Consider the following 14244-nt stretch of genomic DNA (forward strand, 5'->3'; position numbering starts at 1 on the left):
AATAAATTATAGCTCTCTGAAATTATAACTATCTAAAAATAGGGAACGTAAGCGGTAAACATTTAATTATCCGCCTGCTAATGCGTCTACTCTTACATCCTAAAAGAATATCTTACTATCGATTACTAAGAGAAATCCCAACGCATTTCAATGTAGAAAATTGACGACATACGCGGACAATTATATGCTCGTATAAAACTTGCACATGTGCAGCAACAAGCGAGGTTTTCTAGCAGGAGCCACCAATACATAAACGATTCACGCTAGGTGACAAAGATTAAGAAACTTTTAATTAACAATTCCCAAAGAGTATATTCTACACCCATCCTAACAAAAAAATGTCATTTAGAACAGATTGCAGACTCCTGAAGTGCGTGATACAATATGACTCGCAGTCCATTACACCGTAAAGCACGCAGCTGTAGTGTATCTAATTTCTAGGCATGTTGTGAACATTGGCTAGTGTGATTAAACTCGATTGAGACTGTAGAATGTATCTGGTATCATTTAACGCAAAGAACTTTCGTTATTTTAATATAACGAAGCTGGAATGTTTTGGCGTGTATCTCGATAAAATTTACTGTTGGAAGAGAGATCATATATATGTAATAAAATTTGGTCTCATTAACCTATTTTTATATATAAATGATACAAACGTGTACATGTATATATAAAAATTAAATATTAGAATTTTCTATATAATATATATTATATGCATATATATTATATATATTTATACATATATAAGCGATCTCTCTTCTGGATCTTTCCACAAATTATTTAATATCTAAATAACAAATCCAATATGAAAAAAGCGTTAAATGCTCACATTAACTTTTCCTGATGTATTATATTAGACAATCACACCAGTCAAAGTCACTACGATCAACGCACAGAGTATAAAAGTTAGTTAAATATGATAATCATCGTTCGTAGTCCAAGCAAATGACGGTTATAGAACAAAGACAGTTTCTTAGGTAATTAGAGCTTGAGTGTAAAGCTCCTCGAGTTTCGGTACTTCCGGTATCGGATCTCGCCAGTACGCAAAATTACTAAATTCATCGGTTGCGTCTTCTCGCCGTGCTGGAAATACTTGGTCGACGATAAAGCTCATGTTCGAATATCTGTAATCAGAGAATAAACAAAAATTGCAAAGCACGCATCAAAACAAGTTCGTATCCTTGTGCCGTCAGTATGGCTGAAAAATGAATGTTTAATTGCCATCTATTATAACTCGTTTATATAAAATGAATTCATATGTGAAGTAAAGAAATATATTGAATTTTATCAATCTCAATCTTTTTAACATATTCTGTTAATATAAAAAATAATTTGTAGCAATATGTGTGTATATGTATACACACATACATTAGATAAGTTGGATTAGCACATAAAGTTCATACAACACTGCAAGAAATCCAGATTAGATTGATGAGAAACATATAATAAATATATAATAAATTGTGAGTAGAAAAACCACACGGACATGAAAATCGTAATGTTACAAATTATGATCAATTGTAAAAAAAAATCGATATAAATAATGAGAGCGTATTTACATACAGTTTACAAGTTATAACTATTTTATAAGAATCATTAATATTATTAATGTTTGAATGGCAGAATCAGTTTATGCGAGAGCGATCGTGAAGTGCTTGGTTGAAAAATTATGAGCGATAAGCAAATAAAAAATAAAATTAAGTTGACAGGCGCGATGAACATTTCCTTTACTTATACATTCACAACAATGTCTGAAAACAGTTATGAGTGACAAAAATTATATTAATATTATCCCTTCCTCATTACTGCCCGAAACAAGTGGAAAATGTACCAAAATATCCCCAATGACGAGATGTTAGGATGACTAGAAATAAAAGCGTATCAAGCGATGATAAAAAAGCAAATGTGTACAAAACAAGTGCTTACCCTATAAATCATAAGAAGATAGGAGTTGTCGCGCACAACCAAATATGTTCCACAATATAAGCATATCGAATTGTGGTTACATTTAACATATGCAATTTAAATATTTATAATTAGAAACGAGTTTCCCTGAGTGTTTGTTATATTACTCGTGTGTTCTCAGTGTTCTCACAGCATATATAAAATGTGTTTTAATTTTGTACTATGTCAATTATCACAAAATGTAGCGCAATTATGTATGACAATATCCCAAATTCAACACTGCATTGATGCTGGATATGCCATTGGCACATTAATATATAATACTTCAATATAATTAATTTAATCAATAATTTATTAAAATTTGTGGTTGTGCTATCAGTAGATTTTCAATAGACGTTTGCTATCAGTAGATTATCAATAGACGTTTGGCATAGGTTGTGGCGGGAACACGTCATTGACGATATTGCACTGACGCGCATAACTGTAATCACAGAAATATCCGACCTATCAACACCCTTTGAAAATTCGTATTCCTATTTTTTTTCAACCAATAACTTCATTTTTGACGCTCAAATCCTTTCACAGTTTAGTAGGAAAGGCGGCATCCCGTTTATTAACAATTTTAAATCATTAGTATATTTAAAAGAAATCATTTTGAGCATAAAAGCCATCAGTAAGTATTAAACATAAAAATTAGTAAGTATTAAACACAAAAATTAAGACAGGCAATAATAAATGCTATATAGCCATACAAATTGTAATTAGCTGCTATTAATTGCATATCCCATCTGGAAATAATACGACTGTTCTAAGATTAGTACACTTACATTACTCGAGACTAAAATTTACGGCACACGACATTTTTTTCCTGTTGAATTGCTTGCGTTTTGGTGAATTACTAGAAGTTATTAGAAATTCTACGTTTTATGTAGTGCAGTTCTAATAATTTACTAAAACACAAGCAATCCAACAAGAAAAAATGTATCGCGTGCCGTAGGCTTAATATAAAGTATAGCATTTAAAGAACCGCGTAATTAAGAAGAAATGCTGTAAAACACAAGAAGACGTCATATGCGTTAAAAGTGTAAAAAGATAAAATAGCAATTAAGTTAGTTATTATCATGTACAACAAAAATCAAATAGACATATATTTTTATCCTGCTAGTATATATTCCTCCACAGAAAAGAAATATTAGTTTAATAAACGACACAATATGACATAATACTTACGAAGATTGGAATGTCTGTGTCAATTCGTGCTTCAATTCTCCTCGATGGTTTATGGTAAAGATCCGCATTATAGGAATGCCTACTGCTCGATACGCCCACACGTCCTATACGTATAAAATATTTTCTACATAGTACATTTACTAATACATTTTTCACAAAAAGTTTATCACTCATTTCAAGTTAATTAATCGATAAATAGAATTTATTATTCATACATTTATGCGATTTCCATATCCAGCGTAAAATGGCTCAGATCCTTCAGGGAATAATGCCTGAATATCTTTCAAACAGGATATCTTGAATTCTTCCGGTTTCTTCTCTATCACCTCGCGATGAAATGCTAGGATCAAACTCGTAGGATTCAAAAGTAACGGGCCTTCTGGCAGGGTCAGATCCCCTTGTCTCAAGTTCCTCAGATATTCCCGAGTTCCACCAGCCTGGCCGATTGCTCTCGCTGAGAGGTATAATAGTTTGTAACCGTTATTTTTTATCTTCGTAAATAGTTGAGCGACCCCGGATTGAGCCCAGTCCTTGCCTACTATTGGTAGGATGTGACCCAGCACATCGGATTTCGTAATGGTGCCATCGATATCAGAAATAACGATTTTATCGTCCCACTTCCACTTGTAGATATGGCATTTGCAACGTTTCGTACCCTGGTAAGCGGTGGTTACGCTAAAGACTACTTCGTTAGCGCCGTCCTTCAGATCAAGACTCGCCTGTAAAGAAATTAAAACTCAATCATTTTTCATACTTTATGCAATTATGAGAAATACGTGAAAATACTTACTATCTGTTCGGACGACAGTCGCAGAGTTTTACGATACTTTTCCGTGGACTCGTAGTACGGTCTTCTTTCCACAGGTATCTTAACACCTGCTGGTTCGTTGTGGTTACTGTCAGAATCCTCACCGCCGCTGTATCCTTCGCCTTCTCCCTCACGCGTTTTCTCAGTCTCTGTAAGTGTAGTTTCATTCGATGCAGTTGGCAATCTTGTACAAGATATTATTTCCATTATCTCCGTTGAGCTTGACGAATCTGTGTTTTGCTCAGTCTTTATTTCCCTGGAAAAAATGTAATAGAATTAAAAAATGTAAAAAATCAAATATAAAAAAAGAAGTTCGAGAGCTTTGATTTACCTGTTAGCCGAAGGTAATTCATCGTTTGTCACAGTCTTAACTTCTACAGATTGATCAGGTGTTTGCACAGCAATTTCGTCGTCTGTAATAAATAAAGAGAAGTCATATTTTATCAAAATAAGTATAACTATTTGTAAGATAAGAAGTTTTTATTAAAATCAAAAGTTTGAGAAATCTTACTTTGACTAGTATCCTGCGGTTTTTTAGAAGGTTGCGTGGAACGCCTCCAAGAGAACCATGAACTGTATCCACTACGACTTTCGGACTTATCGCTGCTCTGTCGCTTCTTATCTTCATGCACCGGCAACATGTACAGATTTTCGATTACGCTTTGCGGTAAATGTCTTTGGAAAACAACATAGGTCAATACTATCCGACAAGCTGTAGTCCAATTGTAGAATTTCCCATTGATTTTCACGACCAAATTCGGATTCTCGTATAATTTTGGATCGGTACAAACGTCCTCAAAGTGCAGTAAGTTTTCGTTAAAAGCTTCCTTGGACGGTCCATTCTCACTGTCCAAACCACCGCATAGAGATAAACTTATTTCTATGCTATTATCGAATATAGAATGCTTTGGTTCCTCGAAGTCGCTATCCAAAGACTTTGGTCCACCGATAGCTCCTTCAACACTGTTAGGGCTCTGAGGTAAACTCGGTCCGTTACCCGATTCTGTATCTTCTTCATCCACCGTTTTTCCATCTAACATAATAAAACATACGTTATATTTTCTTACGCAAAATGTAGAAAAACAATATCACAAAATAAAACACAATCCAATTTAAGTAAGTAAAACAATGAAAGTTAACACAGCATACAACTTTATTAGTTATTCATCCTTATTTATTATACTAAAAAGTTAAAAATAAATTCTTTTATTTTCTTTCCCAAAAAGCAAAGACAGTCTTATAAATTATTGAAAATATTTATGTTAAATACTTCAAGGATACTTTATTTCTAAAAAATAAGAATTTAAAAAAAATTAAAAAATGCATTTTATTTAATGACTATGATATGAAAATCAGAACAGATGTATTTATTAACTGACATGTTAGTTTCGATGCACCATGCATTTAACATGCAAAAGCAAAAGCTAGTTTACCATATACCTTTAACCATTGTCGGGCCTCGATGTGAGGAGGGAAAGTACAAAGCCGCAACTTCGGGGTCCAGTTCGTCGGCATTAAGATCGCTAAGATAAATTCCTTCCGATTCCGGATTATGTCTTACGCGAGAAGTCTTCTTCATAAAGGAGAACATGCCACTGAGCATAGATCGTTGTGCATCTTCTGTGCCATTAAAAAAGCGAATGTTAGCGAACAGTTAGTGATGAAGCATTCGAGTTAGTTTCTTTTTGTGGAAAAAAAAAGATTGAGAATTTACAACACTGACTTGTTATAATTTCATGTATCAGACTCAGGCATATTAGTTTCTCGAAACATGAACGATCGATAATAGTAGCGTTTTCCATTTAGAACCGTACAATGAGATGTTAATCATGAACAGTATATATGTAGTTTGACATGTTGACTGTAAACAGAAATCATGAAATCATATACTAACTATTTGGCTGACTAGCAGTTGCCAAAGAATTCAACGAATTCCTATGCGACATGTGCGCCGGCTCCGGAGGTGGACTGGGCAATTCACCCCATCTCCAACTCTGCTGATGACCCTTGTCATCTTCTCTCTCGCTCCCCTCTTGAGTAATTTTACGTACTTCAAATTCTGTATCCGATTGAACAGGCGAACATGGTCTGGAGTCCTTATTTCTTTTGAACATATTACAGTACATTAATAAATACATTTAATATACATATATTAATATAATATACATACATATACTAATATAATACACATATATTAATGTATTAATAATTAAGAAATAAATAAATTAAGAAATATAAATTACTTAGTAACTTCTGAGTCACTAAAGAAGTGGAAATCGGTTTCAGGTCGTTTCTCAATTACGTCCTGGGAGGATGTCGCTGATTCCGCAACGGTATTCTTTTCCTCCTCTGCCATTGGAGGGGGGCCCTTAAATATCTTCAATCAATAAGCGTGCTAAAATATAACAGTAAGAAATACAATGCTCATTGAAATAATATCTTACCGTTTCGCTAATTGACTCCTCGGTAAAAACTGCATCAGCCTCACTCAATTCTGTCTGACTGATATTGCCATTGCTTGTTTTCCTCTGCGAGCCTTTCTTCTTCATAATACTCTTCCTCTTACGTTTCCTCTTAGTCGAATTGTTACTCTTATTCTCATCAACATTCTCTTCCTTCAAATTCTTCTTGCCCGTGGAAGAGTTTGATTCGTCACTAGATTTTTCCTTATTAATGCTTTGAGGATCATCTGTAATCGGCCTAAAATCATTTTTCACCACGCTTATTTTACGAATTCTCTCGGAGGAAGTAACAGCCACGAAAGATTTCGGACAAGAAATCATTGATTTCGGCTGCTCATCACTGATAGCATCCATATCAAATATCTCCTCGTCATCATTCTTGTCGTGTTTCTCCTCCCATTTTTCCTCTTTTTCCTTCCAGTCACTCAATAAAGCTTTTTCGAAATTTTGTCTTTGCTCGATCGAAAGCTCTGGAAAATTCTCCTTGAACAATCTCTCTTTGTCCTCTGTCTTCAAAGCGGAATACTGTTCCCTGATCATCTGCTGCTTCTGCTCTGGAGATATGGTGCCGAAGCTTTCCTTGAACATTTCGTCTCGTTCTTCTACAGTCAATGAAGCAATCTGAAGCCATTTCTCACGATGTTCCGCGGGAAGATCTGAGAATTGTTCAATCAGAAACTTCTCCCGTTGATCAGGTGGCAAGGCGGACATCTGCTCCCATTTCTCTCGTTCTATGGATAGAACTGAGTCTATGAGAATCTTCTCTCTCTGCTCCTGAGGCAAATCTGACAACAAATTAAATTTCGGCGGTGGGAAACAATTGTCGGGTATGGGCGAACAGGCCAAATGCGGTGGGATTTCGGTGTCCGTCGGAGACCCATTTGAGCTAACTTCTTCTACAAAGAATGCTTCGCCAGAATCTCCAAGTTTCATATGAATTTCCCTGGGTTCTCCATTTATCTCAATGTCCACCTGTGAAAACATTTCTAGTACAATACGTAGTAGGCTGCAATCCCTCGAATCATATATATCTTTATAAATATAAAAAATATAACTTTTTTAATACAATATTCATTTCTTATTTTAATGTAAAAAAAATTAAAATATTTTTTTCAAGAGCAAAATATGTAAGATTTTCTTTAAAAAAGCAATCTATTAAAAAATATTTAATAATTACCTAAAAAATTGATACAATAATTCTTTTTAAACGGCGCATGTAAAATAATTACATATAAAAAATGTAATTTTTTAATATATCTATTTCTTATTTTATAATAATAAAATAAAAATTAAAATATTTTTTTCAAGAACGAAATACGTAAGATATTTTCTTTAGAAAAGCCCAGTCTTAAAAACACAAGTGATAAAAATATTTTAAAATAAAAATAAAAAAATTATTTTTTAACAACAGATTACATGCAGCAAATTATATTTAAAAAAAATTCCATTATGAGAAATAATATTGCAATAAGCATTATAGTCAAATAATTCAATAATTATCTCAAAAATTGATACAATATAACTGATTGATAAAATAATTCTTTTCAAACGACGCAACGAAGGTCAGCCTCTGATCATTTATTATCGCACTCATTTATGCAGAGATAAATTGTCGATAATAGACGCAAATACGAGGACTTACCACTTTCGCTCTGGAACGGAGTACGCCGAGTTTGCCGAAGCGGACATGGAAGGGCGAGCACGTGAAGGAGCCGTCCGGTTGCTCGATGACGATGACATCGATCGCGCCAGTGAGCGTCGCGGCGTTGATCTCGTTGTAGAAGAGGCGGAAATTGCTGATGATCTTGGCGATATAGTTCATGCTGTACATGTCCTAAGCTCGCGCAGCACAGGCCGCGGAATACGACCGACGATGGATGAGGGGGTGGAACGGGAAAGGGAGAGACACGAATCTAGCCAAAGTGTTGTTCGAAATTCGCGGCGCGATGAAAGGGAAACGTAGGTATTCGCGGCAGTCTTCAGTCCGAAGGTCTCCCGCGTGCGAGAGAGAAAGAACTAGAGATGCGAAGAGTCGCGAAGAGGAGATCGCAGAATTATTATCGCTCGACGAATCTATTCGGAGTCGTGACGATTCCTCGTCCGATCCCTGCGTACTCGATGACACCGTCACTGAACTCGCGTTTCGCGAGTCGCCGACGACGCCGTCACGGCGACGGCGAGCTGTCAAGAACACCTGTCTCGCTGTATCACGAACGCACTCCTCGGTACCGTGACGTTGTGCGCGAATCCTGATCGACCGCGTCCAGGATACCGTGACGTGACGGGAGTACAAGCGGAGACAATCCTGGCAAACTCTCGACACGAGACGAGAAAAGACGGCTGGACGCGGCGCCAACGAACTAGGCAGCTCGAAGAGCGGAGGACAGTCTTTCTCTCCGCTGAGATCCTTTGTTCCCTCGTCGAATGTGCGTTGACAAGTGTAGAGACCTGACACCAGTGACACCGCGAGCAGACGGTAGTCCGAACTGACGTTGCGCGCGGTCACGTGGCCCAGCCGGACGAATCAGAGCGGCGGGGACGCGCGTTTCGAACGCGCCCAGCGCACGCACGGCACGCGAGTGACGCGAGGATCGCCTGGAACAAAGAAACGTTACATTATGCCCACCTGTGCGCTTGCCCGTGTGCGTGTGCACGGCATCGATTGTTTCTCGTCTCGACGACCGCGACGAGCGGCCTGGTGTCCGCCATCGACGAGGCGATTTCCTCGACGTATCTCGAGTATGTCGAATCGAGATGTGTTTTTCGTTCCTTCATGCTACCTCGAGATTATCTCCGCCTGTCGGCGATCGATTCTTGATCTTGCACCAAAAAAAAATTGCTCGGAACAAAAGCGGCTGAATTCGCGTAGCGAGATTTTGCAGGGATTTGGATTTTAATCTTGTAAGAAATTAGCCACGGTCTCGGAAAAAAGTCATCTATCACAATTCCCTTACAGAAATCCAATTTAATACCGGCCAATTTAACTTTCTTAATCTGACGTTTATTGTTGGAATCATTCAATTATAAATCTCTTTTCAAAATTGTTAAATAATACAATTTTCTTTATGTTACGTTTATGTTTGCAATTTAGATAATTCTTATTTATAGTCCGTTCTTATTTTAAGGCCGTCTCAATTGATATCTTAAGATGCTCTTAAATATAAAACTGACTGAAGGTGGTATTCATAATCGATTCTTATTTTAAGACCGTCTTAAGTAAGACTTGAGATGCTAATACAGTCCTCTGATTGGTTCATGACATCTTAAGACTGTTCTTAAGACGGTCTTAAATATAAGCTCCAACTATGAATACCGATCTATGAATACCAATCTTAGGACGGCATTCATAATCAGTTCTTAAGACTACTTAAAATGCCAATCACAAAACTGTATTAGCATGTTAAAATGTCACTTAAGACAGTCAAAAATATTATATGAATATCAACCATAGTATTAATTCTTTTTTATACGTTTGTATATGAATTATGTCATTTTGGTTTTTTGAAATTAATTAGTGCTTTTAATTAATATAAATAACATAAATTAAATGGGTCTTACAGATCCAACGTCAAAAACAGATTTTGTTATCAGCTCCAGAGAATTAATACTGAAAAGTAGTGATTAATTACTTCCTTTGAATATTAAAAGCACTGAACAATTCAAAATAAGTAATTAGTCATTACATATGTTTCAGCATTAAATGTCTGTTACGCAGTGTCTACAATAAAGCAATAATAAATAATTCTTAAGCTATAAGAATTAAGTTAACTAACCATAATTCTCCTCGCATTAATTATGATTGATTGATTTCTTACAGCTTAGGGCTTAGGGCGCGTTTACACCTTGACGGAAAAGCGGAAAGCGGAAAAACAGCAGCCAATCAGAACTTTAGCTGGTAGTCTACAATTTCGACTTTTTGTACTACTTATTACCAGCGCGAGTTCTAATTGGCCACTGCTTTTTCGTTTTTTACTTTTCCATCAAGGTGTGAACGCGCCCTTATTTTATTGTAAACGCCGTATAGGGCTCGAATAGCGCGAAGTTGCCGCGCGGCGACTTAAAACGGCAACTTCGGTCATATGAGAAATCAACGAATTTCACATTCGATCAATTTAAACGAGCCAATCGTCAACGACTTTCGCGATACTGTGCCATTACTGCCATTCGTTTCACCGGATCGGATGATTCAACCGAACGTTTGCCCCGCGGCTGCGAAATCTCGTTAATTGTTTGTTTTCGCATAGAAACATCGGGCGAAATGACGAAGACCGATGACGTACGTATTCAGTGAAACCCGGTAACGGCAAGGCGAGGTTCAGAAAAACCTAACGCTCGAACCGGGCAGCTTGCGCCATTAATGGCCATTAGGTAAGATCATAAGTTATTTCGGTCGTGCCCGACGAGGGCAATTTCATCGGACAGAAGTCAAGAAATAATCGAGCGGAAGTAGCGACGATCGATGTAATCGTGAGATATTTTAGTCATGCTTATAATGAGTCGCTCTCGTTCGAATAAGTTATTAAGGACACGCGAAAGCCTTTTTTAAACAACCGAATATTATCTTCGATATTAAGCCTTGTGTCCACGATGCTAGAAATTGTTCCGAGATCTCGAAACGATTTCTACAAGGAAAGAATTATTTGTAGTATCTTAAAATTTAGCTAGATTCTTATTTGAAAATAATTTTGTTGGGTCGTCAAAATATTGTAATTAGCAGAAATATATGCTGCAAAAAGTTTTGGTTTTTAGAAATCTGCAGTTTGAGTGTCCTACATAAATATCTTGATGGTCCGACAACATTATAATACTTTTAAATCCGTATCTATAGCTGGATTTTTAGATATTTCAGTCAAATCAACCTTTTTGTGTAGTATTGTGAACACAAAGCTTTATATTAAGCACGATTGTTAATTATTCTTTTCGATCTCTGACTGAAAGAGAGGATCGTATAAAAGTTTCAAAATCATATAAAAGATTTATAAAAAAAAAGTATGTAATACATATTTTATATTGTTTGTTCGAAATTTTGGAGCTTCATTGCATTAAATAATGGAAAAATGGAACTGGCTAATTGAGGCCGCCGACGAAATTATTCTGGAAAACATGATCGAGGCTTGTTTTTTTTAATTAAACTTCTTTTACTATTCGTAGGGAAAAAATAGGTTTTTTATATTTAATTTGTACTACATTTGGATTATTTACAGTTATCTTCTGGATAAACGCAAAAAATGGAACAATAATATGTCGTCAAATGCGCAAAAAATTGAAATATTCGGTTAAAAAACTTTCAGATAAAAATTGGTATTTACTGAGTTTTTTTACTAAAAAAAAGTTTCTAATTTTTTCTAATATTTTTTATCTTTAATCGGTCATCTTTTCTCTTTTTCCTCCAACATGGAGAGAAAAAGAGGAAAGATGAATCTGTACGTCAATAAAGAAGTTTAACTGAAAAAAAAAACAGACCTTATCTCTCATCTTTATTAATCAAAACGAAGACAGCCATATTGAGTTATTCACTGATAAACATGATTTTTTCATTACGCAATGTCTGTCATCTTTGTCTGATCAAAAACAACGTAGTGTGTAATTTGATCAGTCTTAGATCGTTACGTGAAACGCTGATCGTTGGACTTTAATTTTGAAGTCACGTAAGTCGAATTATATATTTAGAAAATACATGAGGCAGCATATGGATATCACATGATTTCTTTCCACGACACTTCTTTCTGTCACTGTAAATGCGAGGATGCCACGTTTTCTTTTCGCGCAGATCCGATATGAATGACATAGCAGACTGCATGGCGGCTTACTTGAAGGAAACACAAAGCGAACGCGTCGCAATAGTCACCTCGTTTGCGTCTGTCTCAGTACAATTAAAAATAGCGCAAATCTGTATTACAGAAGATCAGAAATACAGAAACGAACGTCTGCAATGCTCATCTAGATTATTTTGAGCGAAGTATTTACGTTCTCATTTCATGGACTACTTTTCTAAATTCTGTTTTGAGAGCGTTATTCCATTCTATATTGAAGACACTATTCCATTCTTGCTATTATAGAAAAATATTGGAAAGTGAATAATATTATTAATATTATTAGATCGAAGATATTTCATTCTTACAATCGAAAAAAATATTGAAAGATAATATTATTATTAGATAATATCTTAAGCTGATTTTAACAAATATTTTAACAACTATATGTTGAAGACACTATATTCTATCTTTGTCATAAAAAAATATTGAATAATGAATAATAACAAAAAATTATTAAACTAATTTTATGAAATATTTAGATTATGCCATAATTGTTATAAATTCGACATTATTCCATTCGCGTCACAGAAAAAATATTGAAAGATTCATAACAGCGAAATGTTAAACACAGCTAATTTGAATTAATTCGTATTCAGATTACGCACGTTCTTGTGTTAAAGAATACTCCAAAAACTTTAGCGTACAATTTTTTTATACGAAAAATATTAATTTTTATTTGTCTGTCATTTATTAAAGACATCGATTTCAAGAGAAAGGAAGAGAAAAAAGAGGATAAATAAGAATTAAAATTAATATTGAAATTAATATTAAAAGTACTCAGATTTTTAGATAATGTAAAAATTAAAAAATTATCGGGTTACAGTTTGCTGTGAATTAATGTTTAGAAATGATTGCATCTTTAAATAATATGAGTAAACACGCAAGCATTTTGTATTCACCTGGCCGCCATCTGATTGTCGAGCCATGCGTAGGCGGCGATGTGCGCGCAATGTAAAAATCATGAACGTTGTACTTTGTCCGCCGACACAAGTTACATGTATAGTTTAACATTGTCAAGGTCTAATGACGGTACTGTTTATTCTTTTTTATTCTTATAGCTTTCGCGATCGTGAGTGAATTCGTGCACGTGTGTGTGTATGGACAATTGTTCGAGACAATTGTTAAGGCCTCTCACGACACAGACAATGCAGCCGGTCCAGATGTTTACAGATCGTCGTATGGTGAGTCATAAATGAAAAGGAAGATCTTAATATTCATCGAGTAACTATTTATATTTTGCTGCGTAATGATTATTATTTTTTATGTGTTTTGCTGATAAACTAATTATCGATCGATTGATTTTTTCGTAGCACAGCCGTTTATTTTCGCATTTCATTTAATCTGAGTCATCCCACTTATAGTCGATTTTTTTTGCGATTTTTGCCAGCTGATTTAACTCGCGGTCATTGTAGCTACGTAATTATTGCACATGTTCGCAATAAATAGCATTTTGTAGATTGATAAAATCTCATTAAAATCCGACACTTCAATAAAGTTCATTATTTTATTAAAGTTAACAGATACAATTTTCGTATAACAAACAACGAAGGAAAACGTGATGAGGAAGAAAATTGATTAATCGCCGGTGGCGATTCTTAATTCGATTCTCGGAGTCGAGTGCGAGAACAGTCTTTATTGGAAGCAGGGGTCCCGAATAGCACAAAAAGGTCGATCACTTTCCTGGGGCTTGCGTAAAAGAGAAGGTTTACACGCGAGTGAAACGTAACGACAGAACCGACTTACGCTCGCAGCCTGCAAATTATTTTACGATCTGCGTCGCCCTTTACGAAAATACACATTTACGCTCTCTTTGCGATTTTTAATTTGCCTAAGTATAAAATTCAGATTGCATTTATCTGGAACAAGAACGTTTGATATTTGCATACGTAAACGAGTGCTTGTTATTTACTCCGATCTCAAGGATTTTGCACTACATTTTATTCTAATTTATAGCTGTTTTTAAAGATATTGAAATCTAAGCTGCGGAAAATAGTAAACTAGCTCCCTCTTAAAAATCCAATTT

General features: G+C 35.5%; 1 protein-coding gene across 4 annotated transcripts; it reads right to left on the reverse strand.

Moving 5' to 3' along the window:
• Positions 1 to 757: 757 nt before the first annotated feature.
• On the reverse strand, positions 758 to 8640 carry Lpin (phosphatidate phosphatase LPIN). Of its 4 annotated transcripts, none has more exons than XM_018502594.1 (11): positions 8048 to 8640; positions 6388 to 7377; positions 6187 to 6311; positions 5838 to 6046; positions 5384 to 5563; positions 4455 to 4976; positions 4275 to 4356; positions 3926 to 4199; positions 3351 to 3854; positions 3136 to 3239; positions 758 to 1124 (listed from the first exon to the last, which is right to left on the reverse strand). In XM_018502594.1, exons 1-11 carry the CDS (start codon positions 8234 to 8236, stop codon positions 974 to 976), a joined length of 3330 nt encoding a protein of 1109 aa, XP_018358096.1. In that variant the 5' UTR covers positions 8237 to 8640; the 3' UTR covers positions 758 to 973. The 4 variants fall into 4 exon arrangements, with proteins under 4 accessions (XP_018358096.1, XP_018358089.1, XP_018358113.1 ...); XM_018502587.1 differs by having other exon boundaries at positions 6187 to 6320; XM_018502603.1 differs by lacking the exon at positions 758 to 1124 and adding an exon at positions 2275 to 2386 and having other exon boundaries at positions 6187 to 6320.
• Positions 8641 to 14244: the final 5604 nt, after the last annotated feature.

This window comes from Trachymyrmex cornetzi, unplaced genomic scaffold (genome assembly GCF_001594075.2).
Source record: "Trachymyrmex cornetzi isolate Tcor2-1 unplaced genomic scaffold, Tcor1.1 scaffold1012, whole genome shotgun sequence".
In the NCBI taxonomy this organism is placed as follows: domain Eukaryota; kingdom Metazoa; phylum Arthropoda; class Insecta; order Hymenoptera; family Formicidae; genus Trachymyrmex; species Trachymyrmex cornetzi.